General features: G+C 31.9%; 1 protein-coding gene across 5 annotated transcripts in view; it reads right to left on the reverse strand.

Moving 5' to 3' along the window:
- The window catches only part of NCAM2 (neural cell adhesion molecule 2), a 574,592-nt gene that overhangs the window by 51,081 nt on the left and 504,862 nt on the right, over nucleotides 1-18,649 (reverse strand). For 4 of the 5 annotated variants that reach the window (XM_032175135.2, XM_032175137.2, XM_032175139.2 and 1 more), the window contains one exon: nucleotides 15,011-15,191. In XM_032175135.2, the coding sequence (XP_032031026.1) occupies nucleotides 15,011-15,191 (181 nt within the window). Of the gene's footprint in view, nucleotides 1-6,168; nucleotides 7,996-15,010; nucleotides 15,192-18,649 lie in introns of those variants that run through there. The other variant, XM_032175136.2, reaches the window with a different exon arrangement.

An 18,649-nucleotide genomic window follows, 5' to 3' on the forward strand; every position in this document is an offset into this window, starting at 1 on the left:
GGGAAGCAGCTATATGTAAAAGTTTGAGTGAGAAAGATAAAAGCTGACTAATAGAAATACTGTGATTAATGGACAAAACTGTGGTTGTTGAACACATAGCCTTTCCTCTGACACATATGGATTTTTTGTTGTTGTTCTCCACAGGCCAATCAAAAAAATAGCAAAGGAACTAGACCTAAGACACATGACCATATAACTTATAGGACGGAAATTTACTTGTACCAACTTTGATTTAGTGTAATACAACAAAGATAGGAGGAAAACTGAGAATCGAAGTTGCTTGACTTTATCAATGACTATTTGGTTTTACTGATCCTCAGTTTGTTGATAAAATAATAGAGTTTGGTTACAAGAGCTTCAGATTTTCTCAGATCTCTTTAGTTTCTTAACAATGGCCCAGAATAGTAGGACAATAAAAAATTAATAAAAATATATATTTACTATAACAGTAATCATAAAAATTCCTAAGAATTCCCAGATACCCTCCATTTGAGATCATCCTATTGTCAAGGGGCTTCAGGAAAAATCAAAATGAAAATAATAAAAAGAAACAACTGTTCTGGTGTATGTTTCAAACTACTGTAACTATTGTATCATTTAAAAGAAGTATAAATATTACAATATATAAAACTTATAAATGTTGCATTAAAATTTTCATTTTGAAATATACACAAGCACGTTTCAAAAGGTGTATAATAATGTATATATTCAAATATACATTTTGGACTGGACTGTCATGGAATAAGAGAAATTAAATATGCTCCAAAACAATCCAAATCCTGAAAATGAACATTTTCTCTTTTGAATTTTGGCATCATTTCATATTTATCAGGCAATGTAACATTTTGCTCTAAGAGAAAAATATGACTTTTCTGTTTATATCTACGTCAAAAATTATTTTTACACTATAAAAGCTAATTAAATAATTTTCATATTACTTATAGTATTATTCCAAAATTTCAACTCTTACAATTTTTGTTTCATACCTTTGCAGTGGATAAGCACAGAATGTTAATCAATTTCTGCAACTTTATTCATTTGGTGCCCAAAACAAAAGAAATGACCAAAGGAATTGGAGAAAAATCACTTTACGTGTTTATATTTCCTTTATGGACTTTTGCTAGCAATGGAGAGTAGTTAACAATCTTTATATTACTGAAATTATTAACTACGTTCATGGGTTTTATTGAAATATATGATTATTTTGGCCTCCCACTAGAGATTGATGTTTCTATGAAGACACTAGAACAAGTTTACAATGGAACTAACAATATTTGATATTGTCACAAAATTATTTTCACAATATACAATTGTTATGAATCTGCTGATGATGTATGGGTTATCCCAAAATTGAGTAACTTAATGAGTATAAGTTTATTACCTGTTCCTAAGTAAATAAATGTTTGTATTAAATTTGATCAAGTTAGATATGACAACACTCGACAAGGACAAAAAAGTTGTACCAGTAATAAAGAAAACACGTATAACAAAGCTTTTCCTCAGTTTTCTTTATTACAACAATGGAGACACAGAGGTACAGAAAATAAAATGACATTTAATATACTATGAAACACATGCATAGGATTACACACAGTGCTGGATATTATGTTGAGGGTTTTAAATAAGATGATGCTGAGGACAATACACTTATAACATACTTTTTTTTCAAGAAAATAAGCTATGATGAAAACGAATGCAATTAAAATGATCAGAAATACTTTAAAACAGAAGCGTTATACATAACATCAATGAAAATGTAAGAGAAAAATATTCTTGAAAGGGGTACATGAATTGTGTAAACTATTTAAAACAGTAGTTGTAATTCCTTACTTTTTAGGAAAAAAATAAGATTAGCTAGATTTATGTCATAGCCCCTATTCAGTACATACATAGAATAAAAATAAAAATATATTTTCTAAAATGAAGTTGTGTCTCATTATTATGCATTCTTTACAGTGTGTAACGTATTTTTACTAACTAAAATGAAATGATAAAGAATAATTGAATTTAACTTAAGCATACATAGTTTTAGAACTGTCAATATATCTAAATTTAATACAACCAATATTAGATTAGTTCACAATTAAAATTAAGTTTAATTCTACTTGGATGAAAGTATCCTTAGAAAGTAGATGAAATAATAGTCTACCAACAAACGAGATGAAATGCAGTTAAGACCATCTCAGATACACTAATAGAATTCTTAAACATAATTATTTATTACATTTCTTGGATTTTTTTTTTTTTAGTTTTACAGAATATTAGCTAATACAGATGTTATGGACTATTCTAGGCTATGTGCAACATTTACTGACAGTTTAGGCTTGGAAATTAGTTAATAGCCAGGGAATATGTTGAATTATTACAAGAGATCTTTGTTGAGTCCTTAATTTTAGACAACAAAACTAAAGGTTTTTGGAAAACAAAGCATGGACATTAAACTCTCATCTTTGTCTAATTTTGAAAAAAATAAAATTAGATCTAAACTGAGGGAATGTTTTCCTTAGATAAAAGTTGGGATTATGTAAGTATAACACGTAGAAGGAATACTACAACTTTGTATTTAAACAAACCATATTAACTTTAGAATAATACTCCAATTTATATGGTAATTGGTAAGAGAACGAGTTAATAAGTGTTAATTGTTTTCTTTAGTTAAGTCCCAAAATTTACTGTGGAAATATATTCTGAATATTATGTTTAACTATCAAATATTAATGATTAAACAATACTATTTATGAGATTAATTTGGAAATGCCTCGTCACCAATTTCAACATAAATTGTAATCATTTTAAAGACAATTTGTAGAATATCTGTATATTCAGTCATTTGAAATATGCAGATTTCAGCTATCTATCCAATTTATTAGATTTGCTGAAGCTTTTATGACATATTTCTATACCACAAAGGTTAGGATTTTAAAATTTACAAACAATGAACAGAAACATAATAGAAGAAATATATTCCATTCATTCATGGCCAAAAATTTAGAAAGGAAGCATAAGAGAGATAGAGAAGGAGGGAGAAAGAGAGAGAACAAAAGAGAGAAATGGAGAGAAAGAGAAAGGAGGAAGAGACAGAAATAAAGAAAGAGGGAGAAAGTTAAAAATAAAGCATTAGAAGAAAGAAAGAAAGGATAAAAGAAAATTTTTAAAAAAGTGAAAACATGAGGCCGGGCACAGTGGCTCACACCTGTAATCCCAGGATGTTGGGAGGCTGAAGTGGGAGGATCAATTGGGTTCAGGAGTTTGAGACCAGCCTGGCCAGCATGGTGAAACCCTGTCTCTACTAAAAATACAAAAGTTAGCCAGACATGGTGGCTGCACGCCTGTAAAGCCTGTAATCCCAGCTACTAGGCAGGCCAAGGCATGAGTGTTGCTTGTACACAGGAGGCGGAAGTGCCAGTGAGCTGAGATCAGGCCACTGCACTCCAGCTTGGGCGACAGAGCAAGAGTCTGTCTCAAGAAAATAAATAAATAAAAAAAATTAAAATAGAAAAAGAAAACGTAATTAAATTGGACTTATTAAAAGATCATTTAAAGGATGTTACATTATCTCTTACATAGATTAATCATAATAAAACACATAAAGTTACATATTTAGATATGATCAATATTATAGTTTATCTTTATTCAGTGAGTGAAATCATAATACAAAAGGGCTAGACAAAAATATATGTGATAATATTTAGTTTAATACCAGAATTGATCATTTCAAGCTCTTAATGTTGCTTATATCATATTAATATCAAATTTAAACCTTTAAAGAAAACTTTACATGACTAGGGATATTTCTTAATTACTACAAACTTAAATGTTATCATGCATAATACTGGCTATTATTCTTGAAACCTAGACCCAAATATATTGTATTATTGTATTGATATCAGTATCTGTCTTGAATTATTAAAATAATTTGTAATTTTAAGGTTTTATTTCTGCATTATCAGTGTAAATATACCATATTAATATTTAAAATTATTTTTATGTATCTAAGAATACCTCCAGATCCAAAAGTTCATAGTTTAATTCTTTCTTGTATAATATATTTCATTTAATGCAAATAACTAATCATAAATTTAATTGTACATGGTTGAAACTACTTTGGAATTTTTCTTGTTTTAGCTTTAATTTAAATCAAACATAATGAATGAATATTCTTACACAGAAAATATTAGAATTAAATTATAATGGTTTCCCAGTTGACACAAATTGCATATTATTGTGTGTAACATGTGCACTATGATGCACACTTGTAACTTTATTAATTTAAAAAGAACTTGAATATTTAAAAAGTCAAATTTATTTGCAATAAAATTATTTGTCTTTATATGTATTTGCCATATATAAGTGAAAATTGCATATATATTAAACATTAATCTAACCCCTTCTATATAGAGGCATATTTAAAATGTTTGCATATTTTAATTTCAATCTTCTTCATGTATACCAGGAATGAAGGCATATATGCAAAATGCTTCTGGAAATAATATGAGTATAGAGTTTATAAAATTAAACTTAGTCCACCCTAATGACCTATATTATTAGGAGAGAAATGAACAAAAATAGCAACTTACCTAAGGCTTTTCCATGTAAGAATATATTTTATAAGAAATAATTTACTGCTACCTCCTAGGCCTACTCTGTTAGCATATCTGAAACATGGTACTTGTGGGTCTTATTGTGAACTGATGAGTAATTATAGTTTTGACTGGGGTAGAGAGGCCAGTAACATTGATTGTAAAATGGTGGAAAGAAGATAGACTAGAAGAGATTGGGAGGAGAAAGAAGGAGATATCCAGATCTATATTTTAAAAATCCTGATATTCCACATGCAGATAATGGCAATCATGCATAAGTAAGTCAATCTAGCTTCATAACTGGTAATATGGTCAAAACAATCTTTTGAAATATTTTTACAGTGAATGATACAATACACACACCATTAGACACAGACATATATTTCTGATTATATATAATGACTAATCTTACACTCACCTTAACACACAAGTTCAAATTTATATATCTTCAGAGACAGAATTTTATGTAAAACTCCATTGTATGAAACAAAATCACTGGATGATGCTAGGAAGATACTTAAAATAAGTTTAAATTTTTATGTCTTGCTTACCAATAATCACATTTACTTAGATGTGTAGACAGATGAAATACTAGTAAGGCCAAAAAAGTAACAAACTCATTTTTAAAATAAAAAAGTAAACTGTCTGATTTTTATGGTTGCATATAACAACAGTAATGTTCAGATAATAAAAAAGATAACTCAGCAACACATGTTATTAAGACTTTTAAAAAATCCTAGGATGTAAAATGTCTAAGGTTTTATTTATTGGAATGCAATGGCTTTATTGTTTAGTTTTGTATTTTTTTAATTTCTTAAAGAAATAAGGCAAAGCACAAAGCCCATTATTTTACCATCTCTGAGAATATTTTTAAAAGAATTTATGCGTATCTTAGAGTTGTGAAATAGGTGTTCATCTAAAAATAAATATTTGGCCAAATGACAGATTGCTTATAAAGTTAAGGACTAAAACTGGATCCACACTTAGATGTTTAAAATCTAACGAACAACTCTTTAAATGTATCTAACTCTGCTAACATAATTTTAATATTAGGTTCTTTTTGAAATGCCAAATTGATATATCTTATTTCTGTGTATACCTCACTTTGAATGTTCTTTATATCACTTAGTGACCTTGAGTTATGTAAAACTTCAAGATAAACTTTGCACTAACTTACTAAATAAGTATTCCACGATCTCCAAAAAAATATTTTGTCATTCCTAAGTCAAGATACTTTCTACATGAAATTCTCACAGAAATGTCTCTAATTTATTGGAAAGATCAAGTAAGGTTATAATGAATATGAAAAACAGTTTCTGGAGGTGTTACTAGAAATCTTTTTCTCAACGCTTTCTACAAATTAGTAATCAATATAAACTCTTCAGTCTTGAATATCAAGAAATTTAATATGCAATGATAGTTATTTAATAAACGGGAATATTGGTTATGGTGATTTAAAAACAAAACTTTCCCTATAAATGGATTATATTTCCATAATGTGTGAATTGATATATCGTTTTATCTCAGCAGGGAAGAAAGGAGGGAAGCAGAAGTATTTTTTTTTTTGAGATGGAGTCTTGCTCTGTCCCCTAGGCTGGGGTGCAGTGGCGCGATCTCGGCTCACTGCAAGCTCCACCTCCCGGGTTCATGCCATTCTCCTGCCTCAGCCTCCGGACTAGCTGGGACTACAGGAGCCCGCCACCACGCCCGGCTAATTTTTTGTATTTTTATTAGAGACGGGGTTTCACCGTGTTAGCCAGGATGGTCTCGATCTCCTGACCTCGTGATCCACCCGCCTTGGCCTCCCAAAGTGCTAGGATTACAGGCGTGAGCCACCGCGCCTGGCCAGCCAGAAGTGTGTTTTATCAGTTGATGGGTTGCTTCTGCAGTCTACAGGTCTATTACTAGATTACAAGAAAGGATAGCAGTTGACAGCTAAGAGTTTGGAAAAGATAAGTTAAAAGAAAATCTACTATGAAAGAGAGGCCTAGCCCTCATATGAAAAGATTCTGTAGCTATCTCTTTAAAAAGAGACAGGAAAAGTATTTCTGGTCAACAAAATAATGGCTTTTAATGAATGAATCACAAGGTCCAGAATCCAATCATTTGATTTACCAAGTATGTTATGGTCACTTTTATGCATATATGTAAATCTGGTTGTTTCCTATTGTCCTAAATAAATAAGTAGTAAAAGTCACTTGTTAAGATGTGGTTGCAAGTGAAAAACACAAACACTCTTTACTTGTTTTGAAATTACTTAAGTAAAGATTACTTAAGTGAAAACTGCATATTCACATAATGAAAATTTGCAAAAACCAAAAATCATTCTTGATGCTACTCCCTCAAATCGAAATTCCTTTGAAATCTGGAATCTAGTTCCAATCTCAATTTCTTCCCATCTCGATTTCAACTTCTTTAAAGGAGTGTCTATAATATTTTCTTCTGTCTCTCTAATGCTTGCAAAGATTCTGACTACCAGATGTCCAGAAAAATGTAATAAATAACTACTTATGTTAGAACAATAGGACTTGAGGTCAGCTCACAACGTAATCTAAATCCAGTGAATTGGGTGTAACTTTTTAGACATATACAAATTTAATTTAATATTCATTCTGGGAAAATTGCAGAGATATTTTCACTTAATGAAAAAAATTAATCGGTGTTCAAATTTAAAATAGGAAACTGTTTCATATTTATTCCTTAAGATATTTTAGTTCAACAAAGGGAAAATAAGCAGCACAATTGGGATATGCATCTAATAAAGTATAATGCTTATGTTTTATATAAATGGTAAACACATTGAAATATTAGAAATGTTCATAAAGTTGGAAACTTACACTTAAAAGTAACAGTAAAAAAAAGCAATAGTAGTGATCCACAATTCTACATAATAAAATTACGATTTTTACAAAGTATGGCCATGGATATTTAATTATTTGCAAAATAATAATGAAAGATTAGATGCAGCAAAGGCTTAAGTTTCAAGTACAAGTGACATGCTATTTAACAAGGTCAACTTTAGGAATTAATGGAAACTTTAGAATAAAGTATGTTATGCAGTGAACTGGTAGCTGAAAGTAACAATCCCGATTGAATTTCCTTCACTGATTTTCTGACAAATTATCCACTTAAAAGGTTGACAGTCGAGGGGAGGAGAAAAAGCTTAATTGTTCATGGGTGAAGATACATGCATAATTAATTGGACCTTAGAAAATATTTTATTATACTTTTAGATAAGCCTTGCTATTACTATTTTTTTTTTAATTTTCAGGGCATAAGAGGATATACCATATGATATAACAATGACATTAAAACATGCAAGACAAACTTATGGCTATAATGAAAGAAAACCCAGCAGCATTCAGCTGCCACGACTGGCTTCCATTTTCGCCTTTATTCGCTTCACAGCATTTATCTGCATGATGAAAATTGTTTTTGAAAATAGAATAAGAATGAAATAATTAAGAAAATAAAGAGTAGAGTTACAAACGAGAAAATCAAGAGAAAAAACGTGACAGTAGAAAAGAAAAAAAGAGAAAATAATTAATGCAAAATTTACACAAAGTCATTAACAATTAATGCAAACCTACAAAAAATACTTTCATACAAAACAAGAATGGCTAAAATCTTGTATAAAACATTTCTATATATTGTTACATATTAAAAACAAAGGTCAATATTGATGTTTATTCTGCATTGCTCAGAAATTAATTCTGTCACTGATCCCTTACATGTGAATATCTTTCATTTATAAGCTGAAAATGTAAATTACAAGGGAAAAGTCACCAGTCATTTCGCTGTGCTACTGGTGAATTCACACTGCTACTTTTAATATGAGCTCAATATATCCTACAATGTTTGATGGCAATTTTTTCTACCATAATTTCTTAGGATATATTTAATAAAAACCATTCTATTTTAATAATAAACAAGCTACCAACAAATATAAGTGAAAATTGCATATTCACATAATTAAAATTTGCAATAAGCATAGAAGCTAGAAGCATTAACCTATTGACCATAAGCAAACTCCAGACATATGTCACTGCATTTCTTTTAAAACAATTTTCAGAACCAACGATTATGAAAATAATTTTTAGACTTACTTTTTCATTACATGCTAAACTAAATGCTGTTGCAGGTGTAGTATCAACATTTAGGTTAGACTGAAAATTCCAGAGGGTTAAGATGAAGTTTCCCCAGGTAATTGGACTTCTATTTCACCATTGTTTCAGAAGTTTTAAACTTATGTTCTAAAACAACCATAAATGTAATCCTAAAATAATATTTTCATATTCGCCATGTGCTTGAATGTTGTTTTCTGTTCATGTTGAATTATCTAGTGATGAAGGATTTATTAGTGTTGCTTGAAACTAGAGTAGAGGTCATCAAAATAATTTTATTGTATAGTTCATTGGAAGTACAAATTAAAAGCCCATGAAAGTACACAGTAACTGAAATATTTTAGCAATATTTTTTGTGGTGATTTATATTATTTATTTTTTTAGCTTGTTAAATCTAAACAACTATTTTGTATGTATTATGTATGCATTACATGCTCCCAGAGGGTAGAATTATTTTATCATTGAATATAAAAAATGTTGAACAGAATTATTGTCATCAAATTATATTGATAGTCAATATTAAAATTAGACATGTCTTCAGGAAAAGAAGAAGCAGTTACTGAAAGATACTAAGGTCTTTTTTGGTTAAACATAAGTGTTATCAAACATGTGGCAGGCCAAAAGAAATGGTGAAAATGTTTTTCAAAGTAAGTTTATTTATTTCCAAGGATTTTTTTTAAACATTAGATTATATCCAGTCCAGCAATTTAGTAGTATTTTTAGTCATTAAAATTACAGAACAAATCAATGCCATGCTATCAGCCTTGAAATTCATAGTTGGCAGTCATTTTATAACAATTAATCTGCTACAGTTTCCCGATATTCTTGTTTCTTATAAAATAAGATGGAGTTATGCTGCATGAATATTCCAAAAAGGAACATGACTGATTATGGAAACTCTATTTTATATAAATCAAAATATATATCTTTCAAAATAAGCACATCTTTAATAAGAATTAAAAAATAAAAAATATTAGTAATTACAAAATTATTTTTTAATAATTATAAACTAAGAAGAAATGTAGTATCCACTAGCGTACTTACAAGAAAAATTATTATCAATGTAATATTTTATATGAATGTAAAGGGAGTAGGTTGATAAAAAACGAAAAACTAGTGCTTTAGTCCAACAAATAAATGTTCTCTAGACTTACCCTATTGTTTACAAAAAGTTAAACATATCTAATGTACATAAGTAATGGGTTTTTAAATTCAAAAGTCCAGAAAACTTATTTTGACAGTCTACAATGCATGAAATACAAAAATAAATTAAAACCACTTTAACCTTTAAACTCTATATCTTCTCTAACTTAAATGAAAAGACTTAAGATGTGCTAGTTTATTACAGATAACTTATTTCTAATATGTTTGAATTTATATTTCATTTTAAAATGAAAAATAAAATGTTATAAAATTATATGATCTTTTTTTCATATTTTGCAAATATATAATGTTAACTCTGTAAGATCTGAAAGGTTCCCAAATTCCCCATTATCACAGCCTTTAAAGTTGCCTCACAAAACCTAGATCTAAATCAAACAATTCTTTATTTATGGTTTGTTTCTGATATGACTTTCTATGAGTCCTTAGCAATCTGGATTCAGTAACAGTAAATTAGACATGATTTTATAACTTTTTTTTTTTTTTTTGAGATGGAGTCTTGCTCTGTCGCCCAGGCTGGAGTGCAGTGGCGCGATCTCGGCTCACTGCAGGCTCCGCCTCCCGGGTTCACGCCATTCTCCTGCCTCAGCCTCCCGCGTAGCTGGGACTACAGGCGCCCGCCACCTCGCCCAGCTAATTTTTTGTATTTTTAGTAGAGACGGGGTTTCACCGTGTTAGCCAGGATGGTCTCGATCTCCTGACCTCGTGATCCGCCCGCCTCGGCCTCCCAAAGTGCTGGGATTATAGGCGTGAGCCACCACGCCCAGCCAATTTGTGATATTTTTACAAATAAAATAAATATTTCATTTTCCCCCTTTTTTGAAACGTGTTGGCTTTGTATCAGCTACATGGTTTAGAGGGGTGAATCCCGTCTCCTACCTTCTCAGATGGCTTTGTCTGTGTGCCTGTATGTGTGACTTCTCCATGACTCATTGATTTGTTTCATCTAGCATTTTTCATCATAAAAGACCTTCTAAACACTGGCTTTTTCCCTTCTCTGCTCACCTTCATAGAAAAACTTCCTGAAAGCATTAAATAAATATGGAGTCTAAACTCCCTAACCTCACATACAATTCTCTGCCCACTTGTACCTAATTTATCTCCCAATGACGTCAGCAAAGCTGCACGTGATAAGGATACTTCACATCTGTTCTGGTTCAGTTCCATTGACCTTTCAGCAGCATTTGACACTTTCCATCTATTCTTCTTGAAATATGACCCTTTGTTAACTTCCAAGACACGACGCTCGTGTTTTTCCAGTAAGTCTGCAAAGTGTTAGTCTTATCATGAGGGGTGGGGTGGTCTGGTTTCTTCTTCTAGTATAATATTATGGTTCCTTGGAACTCAGTTCTTAACTTCTTTCTACTCTTCAGTAATTCAAGAAATATTCTCTGGAAATCACTGCTGTGCCAGTCACCCTTCTAGTTACTAACAAACATAAATGAATACTACAGACATCAACCCCTCTTCAGATATTTCATGCATTGCCTAGATGGGTTTACCCTCACTCAAATACCTTTCACCTGTTAACACTGACAGCATCATGGTGTATGTTTCCAAGCCATGGTTATCTTCTCATTTCCATACCCCCACATATCTAACCAACAATTTGATATTTCAAATTTAACAAACACCAAACGGCTCTGATGCTTGATCCTCATTCTCCAAGTCTTGCTTCTCCTACAAAATTCTTCACCTTGAGAAATGACATCAGCAATGTTCTAGTTGCCCAAGCAAGAAACCTAAAAGTCATTACTCACTGAATCCAATCTATTGCAAAGGCAGGGTTAGTCTACACTTACAACTGCAACTAAGAGAGATTGCAGTGTCAGGAAATTTTTCATTCTTTTATTTTTTCTACTGCTGTTCATGCATCTGTTGCTCTTACCCACAGGAGAAAGAATAATCTGTTTATAATACCTATCTCTTCATACAACTTTTCTGCTTACAGTTATTTATTTCTTTTGGAAGACGTTTTACAATTATGTTTTTAGAAGCCCTTGAATTATCTGGTTTGCATTCCCTCTCTGACCTTATCTTCAGTCACACACTTCCGGGTTCTCTTCCACACATGCCTTTTCCAGCTCCTGGAACAGATCATGCTCTTTCTTTTCCCAGAGATACCTTCCATGTCACATATTTTCCCTGGAAAGTTCATTCCTGCATGTTTCCTTTGGAAACTCACCTTCTAAGAAAAATCTCTCTTAGCTGCAGTTATTCTTTTTTTTTTTTTTTTTGAGACGGAGTCTCGCTCTGTCGCCCAGGCTGGAGTGCAGTGGCACAATCTCAGCTCACTGCAAGCTCCGCCTTCTGGGTTCACGCCATTCTCCTGCCTCAGCCTCCCGAGTAGCTGGGACTACAGGTGCCCGCCACCATGCCCGGCTAATTTTGTTTGTATTTTTAGTAGAGATGGGGTTTCACTGTGTTAGTCAGGATGGTCTCCATCTCCTGACTTCGTGATCCGCCGGCATCGGCCTCCCAAAGTGCTGAGATTACAGGCGTGAGCCACTGCGCCCGGCCAGTTGCAGTTATTCTAACTTATGTTGAATATCTGTCTTCCCTACTAGATTGTGGAGATTTTGGGGGACAGGGGTCAGTTCTGTATTTTTCACAGGTAAATCCTTTGTACTCATTCAAGGGTTTGTCACAAATAAGTACTCCAATAAATAATTCTTAAATTAATAAATGATAGATCTTAACATTGCAGAACCAGAAGGAACTCACTTTACAGATGAGGAAAGTTATTCTGACAAGTTATGTGACAGGAACAAATCTGGGAATATAAACCAGAATTCTGTTCACTTTCTTTACAGGTCTTGCCTACAAGCTCTCAGGACACGAGTTTCTCAAATTGAAAAATATATATATATAGAGAGAGAGAGAGGAAATGCATTACAGCATGTCTTGGTTACTTTGGTGCCTTCATATCTGCTTTTATTACCTTTTAATTTTTTCAACCTTTTGTCTATATGTATTGTTGGTTTTTATCATCAAAAAATTTTTTTTTTTTTTTTCTTTTGAGACACAGTCTCGCTCTGTCGCCCAGGCTGGAGTGCAGTGGCGCAGTCTGGGCTCCCTGCAAGCTCCGCCTCCTGGGTCCACGCCATTCTCCTGCCTCAACCTCTAGAGTAGCTGGGACTACAAGCGCCCGCCACGACGCCCGGCTAATTTTCTTCTGTTTTTAGTAGAGACAGGGTTTCACCGTGTCAGCCAGGATGGTCTGATGGTCTCCATCTCCTGACCTCGTGATCTGCCCACCTCGGCCTCTCAAAGTGCTGGGATTACAGGCGTGAGCCACCGCGCCTGGCCAACAATTTCTTACAAAGATAGCAGAGTCATTGGGGGTATAACATTGAGTAATCTGTGTAAAATCTATTTTTTGGATTTTATGTTTTATCTATGTTATTAAAATTTTGCCTTCTACTTCATATATTAAATTTAATACATTATTAAATTAAATGGATTAAGTTAATTCATTATGTTTCAAAATACGTACACTAAATTAAAAATTGGGGAGATTGTAGTATACTGTTGCAATTTTCCCTTGGAGGAGGCTCTGGCTCAGTATGGGAATATGTATAGCATGTTCCTGATATTTGCATGAAATATAATTACTACATACATATTCATTACAATTGTAGAAGTGGTTTCTGATGTTTCAAACAGAGAGAGGTAATGAATTCGATAGTACATTCAGTCATTCTTATTTAGATGTGTTATCTTGTAAGGGCATCAGATTTGTCATATAACTAGAAATATTTCTGACCTCAAACATGTCATTAAACCTCTTAAAATCATATTTGTAAAATGAGAATAATGCTTCCTTATCCAGCTCAGATTTAAGAATAAAATGAGATAATCAATGCAGAAGTGCTTTGAAAATAGTAAAAAAAGTCATTAAAATATAAGATACCCGTGTTATTTCCAGAGACTTTTTACTTCCTAATTTTAAATTATAATTTGGTAGAATTTATTAATTAATATTAGCAATACAAAGCTCTAATATCAATTACTTTTTAAACCTTATAACCAATAGTAATTACTTTTTAATTGAAAGATTAATCATATAAAACTGCTTTCAATTACTAAACAACTGATGTATGATATAACAAAATCATAATATATGAAATTAACATCAATTTGAAATTACAAGAGAGTTTAATGACATGATTGAACTAGCTAGTTTTATTTCTTTTCCAGTTTCAAAAATATTATATATCTATACTTACACTCTAATATAATAAGACAAATAAATCTTGGTTTCATGGATTAATATGCTGTTCTTTTCTGTATATATGTACATATAAAGAATATACTATATATACATAAATATCTGTACATGTCTGCATAAAATTAAAATATTAAAAGTAATAACTGAGGGAAAATAAATGTAGAAATATGACCAATTTAGCAACTCATTAACAGAGTTAAATGTTATTTTGAGTCAGAATAGATTTTTGCATCTTTACTTCAAGAGCATTTATCTGAATAAAAGTTTTAACATCCTTGCTGTGAACTTTCATAATATTACTAACATACTAAGATGTAACGATGTAAGCACTGTTACCTATCAATGGTAGAATCTAACCAGTGTGTTGCAAAAGCTGATTTACGGTGTTCTTCCATTGTATGAGCTTTCTTAAAACTCTAGGTGTAGGTCTTTATGGAATTATATTTGTGGCTGTTCCTGCCTTTCTTTGTGACTAATTTTATGGTTCCAAAATCAACTTGCATGGTCAGGCATAGGTTGGCTCACCATTACCTTTGGTCAAATCTAAGAAGAATTGGAGCATCAGTCTCCACATGGTTGGCAGAGAAATTGTCTTCTTACCAAAGCTTTCGTATGATCTCAATAGACACTTTTCACATTGATTATCATCAGTCACTCTTACTCTCTATGTTCTCCTATTCATTCTTTCTCCACCACTCCAACTATTAATGGGGTCAAAATATATTTACAAATTAAGCAATACCCTATGGCAAGAGTGATGAGAAACTTTGTGTATGATATGTCACAATAATAATTAGAATCTGGAATTTACATTTCAGTTTGTTTTAATTATTAATAAGAAAAGTCAGTAAGGGTTATAAAAAGGTGGTATCATATTTATTGTTCAGTCTAAAAAAGAATATAGTTTTGCTTACCTTTAATAATGTTGGGCTTTGGCGGCATGCTGAATTCATAAACTGTCGGTTCAGAATATCCCAATCTATTGGCAGCTGTAATCTGAACTTCATACCCCATGGTCCACTGGAGATGCTCCAGAATGATGTGGTCTTTATTTCCTTGCACTTTTTTCTCTAGCCATTGGTCTTCCTTATCTTTCTGTGAAAGCAATAAAAATGAATTTGGTACTATCCATACACTAAAGTGACACCTTTTAAAAAAAACTTTATATTGGAATTGGAACAATATACTTATATTGGATATTGGAACGATTTTCATAGGCACAGGAATACATGAAGCTGCTGTGCCAATGAAACCAGTATTATTCCCAACATTTTTCTATATAAAATATAATGTTTATGTTAGCCAAAAAGTGGTTTTGTAATTAATCCTTTATTCAGTGGTTGACAATTTACCTCCATTAAGATTTTTTTTTTATTTCACATATATCAGTTTGTTTTTTGGCCATTTTGTTGATTATTAATCATTATGTGAAAGGGAAAATGAAACATGATACACAGAAAAAACTTAGTATGTCCATTAAAAGAATTGCCAGGGACTATTGTTAAAGTTTTTTGGGGGGAAGAAAGATAAAGTATCTTGAAATAAAGTCTGGATATGATTGATAGATTTATATTATCACTGGTATTTTTTTACTACTATGATGTTTTATGACATAAGAAAATAATATACAAACAAAATTACTAAGTTTTAAATATATCATTAGCATAAGAAAATAAAACAATGCCATCCTATTCTCAAACATTCTACACTTAAATACTATCTCATTCTTTTTCTAAAATATAAATTTGACCATATGACATTTGAATTTCCTTTATTTGAAAAAATTACCATTAGAACTACAACTACTAATGAAATATAAATTGATACAATTTTATAAATTAAATTATCTAAAGCAGTGCGATTATTGGGTTGTGCCATACATTAAAAATTTAAACACAGAAAGCTTCCTTAACCTTTCTGGCTTGTCTTCCTTCTCTTTGTAACAAAAGTGATGGTAGCAGCTGCTTCTGTCAGCTTTTTGGAAAAGCAATGAGGAAAATTGAGTAAGTTGTGTATTTCAGGGCCTTAGAGATCATAACCACTTAAAAAAATAACATGTTTCCATAAAAACTGTATGGAAATGAAACATTTTCTCTGGAATCATGTATCTAATAATCTATCACTGCAACTGCAAATCTCACTTTCCCAGGATATAAATATAAATAAATTACAGTCTGTCTATAACAATAGATGCAGACATGTCTTTTAACCTCGTAGCTCAGCCCTATATTACTCTATGTTGAGCCAAAATTTAACACTGCTTCTTTGAGTATAAAAAATAACGATGTATTCTCCATTTTTGGTGACAATTAAGTATTTGTTCTCTAAAATATAATTGTGAAAGTTAAATTCATGATTGCATTAAATTGACAGTATTCAAACATGGAGTGTCCTTCAGAAGGAGGCAAGAAGGTATTGTAATTTTGATAACATACTAGTATTCTCTTTTTCTAATTAATTTTTTTTGGTGACATAGAACTTTTATTACAAAGGAAATAAACTTTTTGGTGACGCAGAACTTCCATTACAAAAGAACAGAAAAGTTTGGCCTGTTTTGCTATTTTGTGTAAAACTGAAGATATTAGAACCCCTAACGAAGCCCTGGTTTTAAATGAACAAGCACTCCAAGTTATCAATGTACACAAGAGGCACTTGCCTTGATTTTTGAAACTCATGAATATATGTTTTCATAAAAATGGGCTGTAGCCAGTACTACTTAAGGTATCATGAGGTGTATGAATGATGGAATAACTGAGAAGAGAGGTTATAACTTTTCTAAGTTAATCAATGGACAGTAAGGTTAAGAAAGAAACCTAGTTGCTATTTTGAAATGCTTAGGGCAGCTATGCTAAAAAGCCACAGCTATCACAACACCCTCTGTCTTCACCCACTCATTCATCAATTATTTATTCAGTTAATTGATTAGTGAGGACTTTCTAGAAGGCATGAACACAATAGTGACCAAGACATGTGCAATACCCTCATGTTGGAGTTTACAAACCAGCCCAGAAGAAAGACATGAGGCCTTTGAAAAATGAGAAGGTGCAATGGAGGCACGTAATACCTAATGAAGCCAAAGGCTAGGCAGGTCACCGGTGGGGAGGTGATATCCCCCTTACTGGAAATAATACACTCTAGTGCCATTTTTTCTTCATTTGTCCTAATTGAGTTAATGACAAGAAGGTGTCAGTTTTTTACACAGCTTTAAATCCAAAAAGAAACACAGTGATTTTAAGCCTTAGATGCATAATCACTGGGAGATGTATAAGCAAACACTGTAGCTGTTTCATATAAATTTTTAAAAATTGTGTGTGTATATATATATGTGCATTATATATGTGTATTATATGTATGTATGATAATGTATTATATATGTGTTATATATATAGACCTACATATAACAAAAAAGCTTAAAAAGTCAACCCAAAAGTACTTCGAGACAATACATTAAATGTATGTGTATCTATATACACACACACATACAACATATAATTGTGTATTATGTATCGCATATTCAGTATGAATATGCACATATATACATATAGCATGTATTTTTATAAGTTATAAATTGTGTATACACACACATATATGGGAAGGAAGGGGTGTACGGCAAGGACACTGAAGGGTGGTATGAACAAGGGATCCATGAGGCAGCAGGCAGCTGCATGTCCCTGTGGCCCTGGCATCACCTCAGCTATTCAGTACTTTCTATGTAACGATGAAGTGGTTGATGTGAGTAAATATTTTTGTGGAAATACTTGGAATTCAGTTTTGCTTTGTATCTGAGTGAAGATGTGGGTGAAAGAGCCAGAAAATAAGCCAAAAACTGAGATCTGAATTACCCCAGGCAAAAACAAAAAACAAAAAAAGTATTCCTTAGAGGGATAGATAGATGTCATGTCCTTCAGGTAATCCTTCAAAAATATCATTTTTGGAAATTAGGCATTTAAGGTGAAACTTCTGTACAAACACAAGGCAGTCTCTTGTAAATTAACAATCACTTAGCTTTTAATTGTTGAAGCCCTTAATATGATAAATTAAAGGGCCCTCCATCATTTTAAGTCTTTGGGATGATAGTATAAGAAACCAAAGGGAGCTCTAACATGTTCCCAATATAAATCAATTTCATTTTCCTTTCAACATTAGGCGAGAAGGCATTTTAATCCCCTAATTGCTATTCCTAGGGAATAGGAAAAAAATTAAAGTGGGTGTTACCAAATACTCCCCTGACATCAAAATCTCAAGTATGCATATCTGTAGAGTGTCTAATTTACAAAGTTTAAATGCCTAGGGAACAATTTAAAATAATCTAGTTGCAAAACGTTCCCCTAGGTAACTTAATGAGATGATTTGCTGAATACGGCTATTATTAATAAGCCAATTAAATGTTGAAGGGCAGCTACTGAAAAAAATGGTCATTTGCCTTTGGTATAGCTTCTCTTAAGCAATTCCCTTTTTTTTTTTTTTTTTTTTTTTTGGGTCAGAAAATAGCAGGGCCATATGGCAATTCGGGGCACTTCTTAATAGTGATTCTGAAGTCATACTATCAGCAT

This window comes from Hylobates moloch, unplaced genomic scaffold, assembly GCF_009828535.3.
Source record: "Hylobates moloch isolate HMO894 unplaced genomic scaffold, HMol_V3 SCAFFOLD_14, whole genome shotgun sequence".
NCBI classification, from domain to species: domain Eukaryota; kingdom Metazoa; phylum Chordata; class Mammalia; order Primates; family Hylobatidae; genus Hylobates; species Hylobates moloch.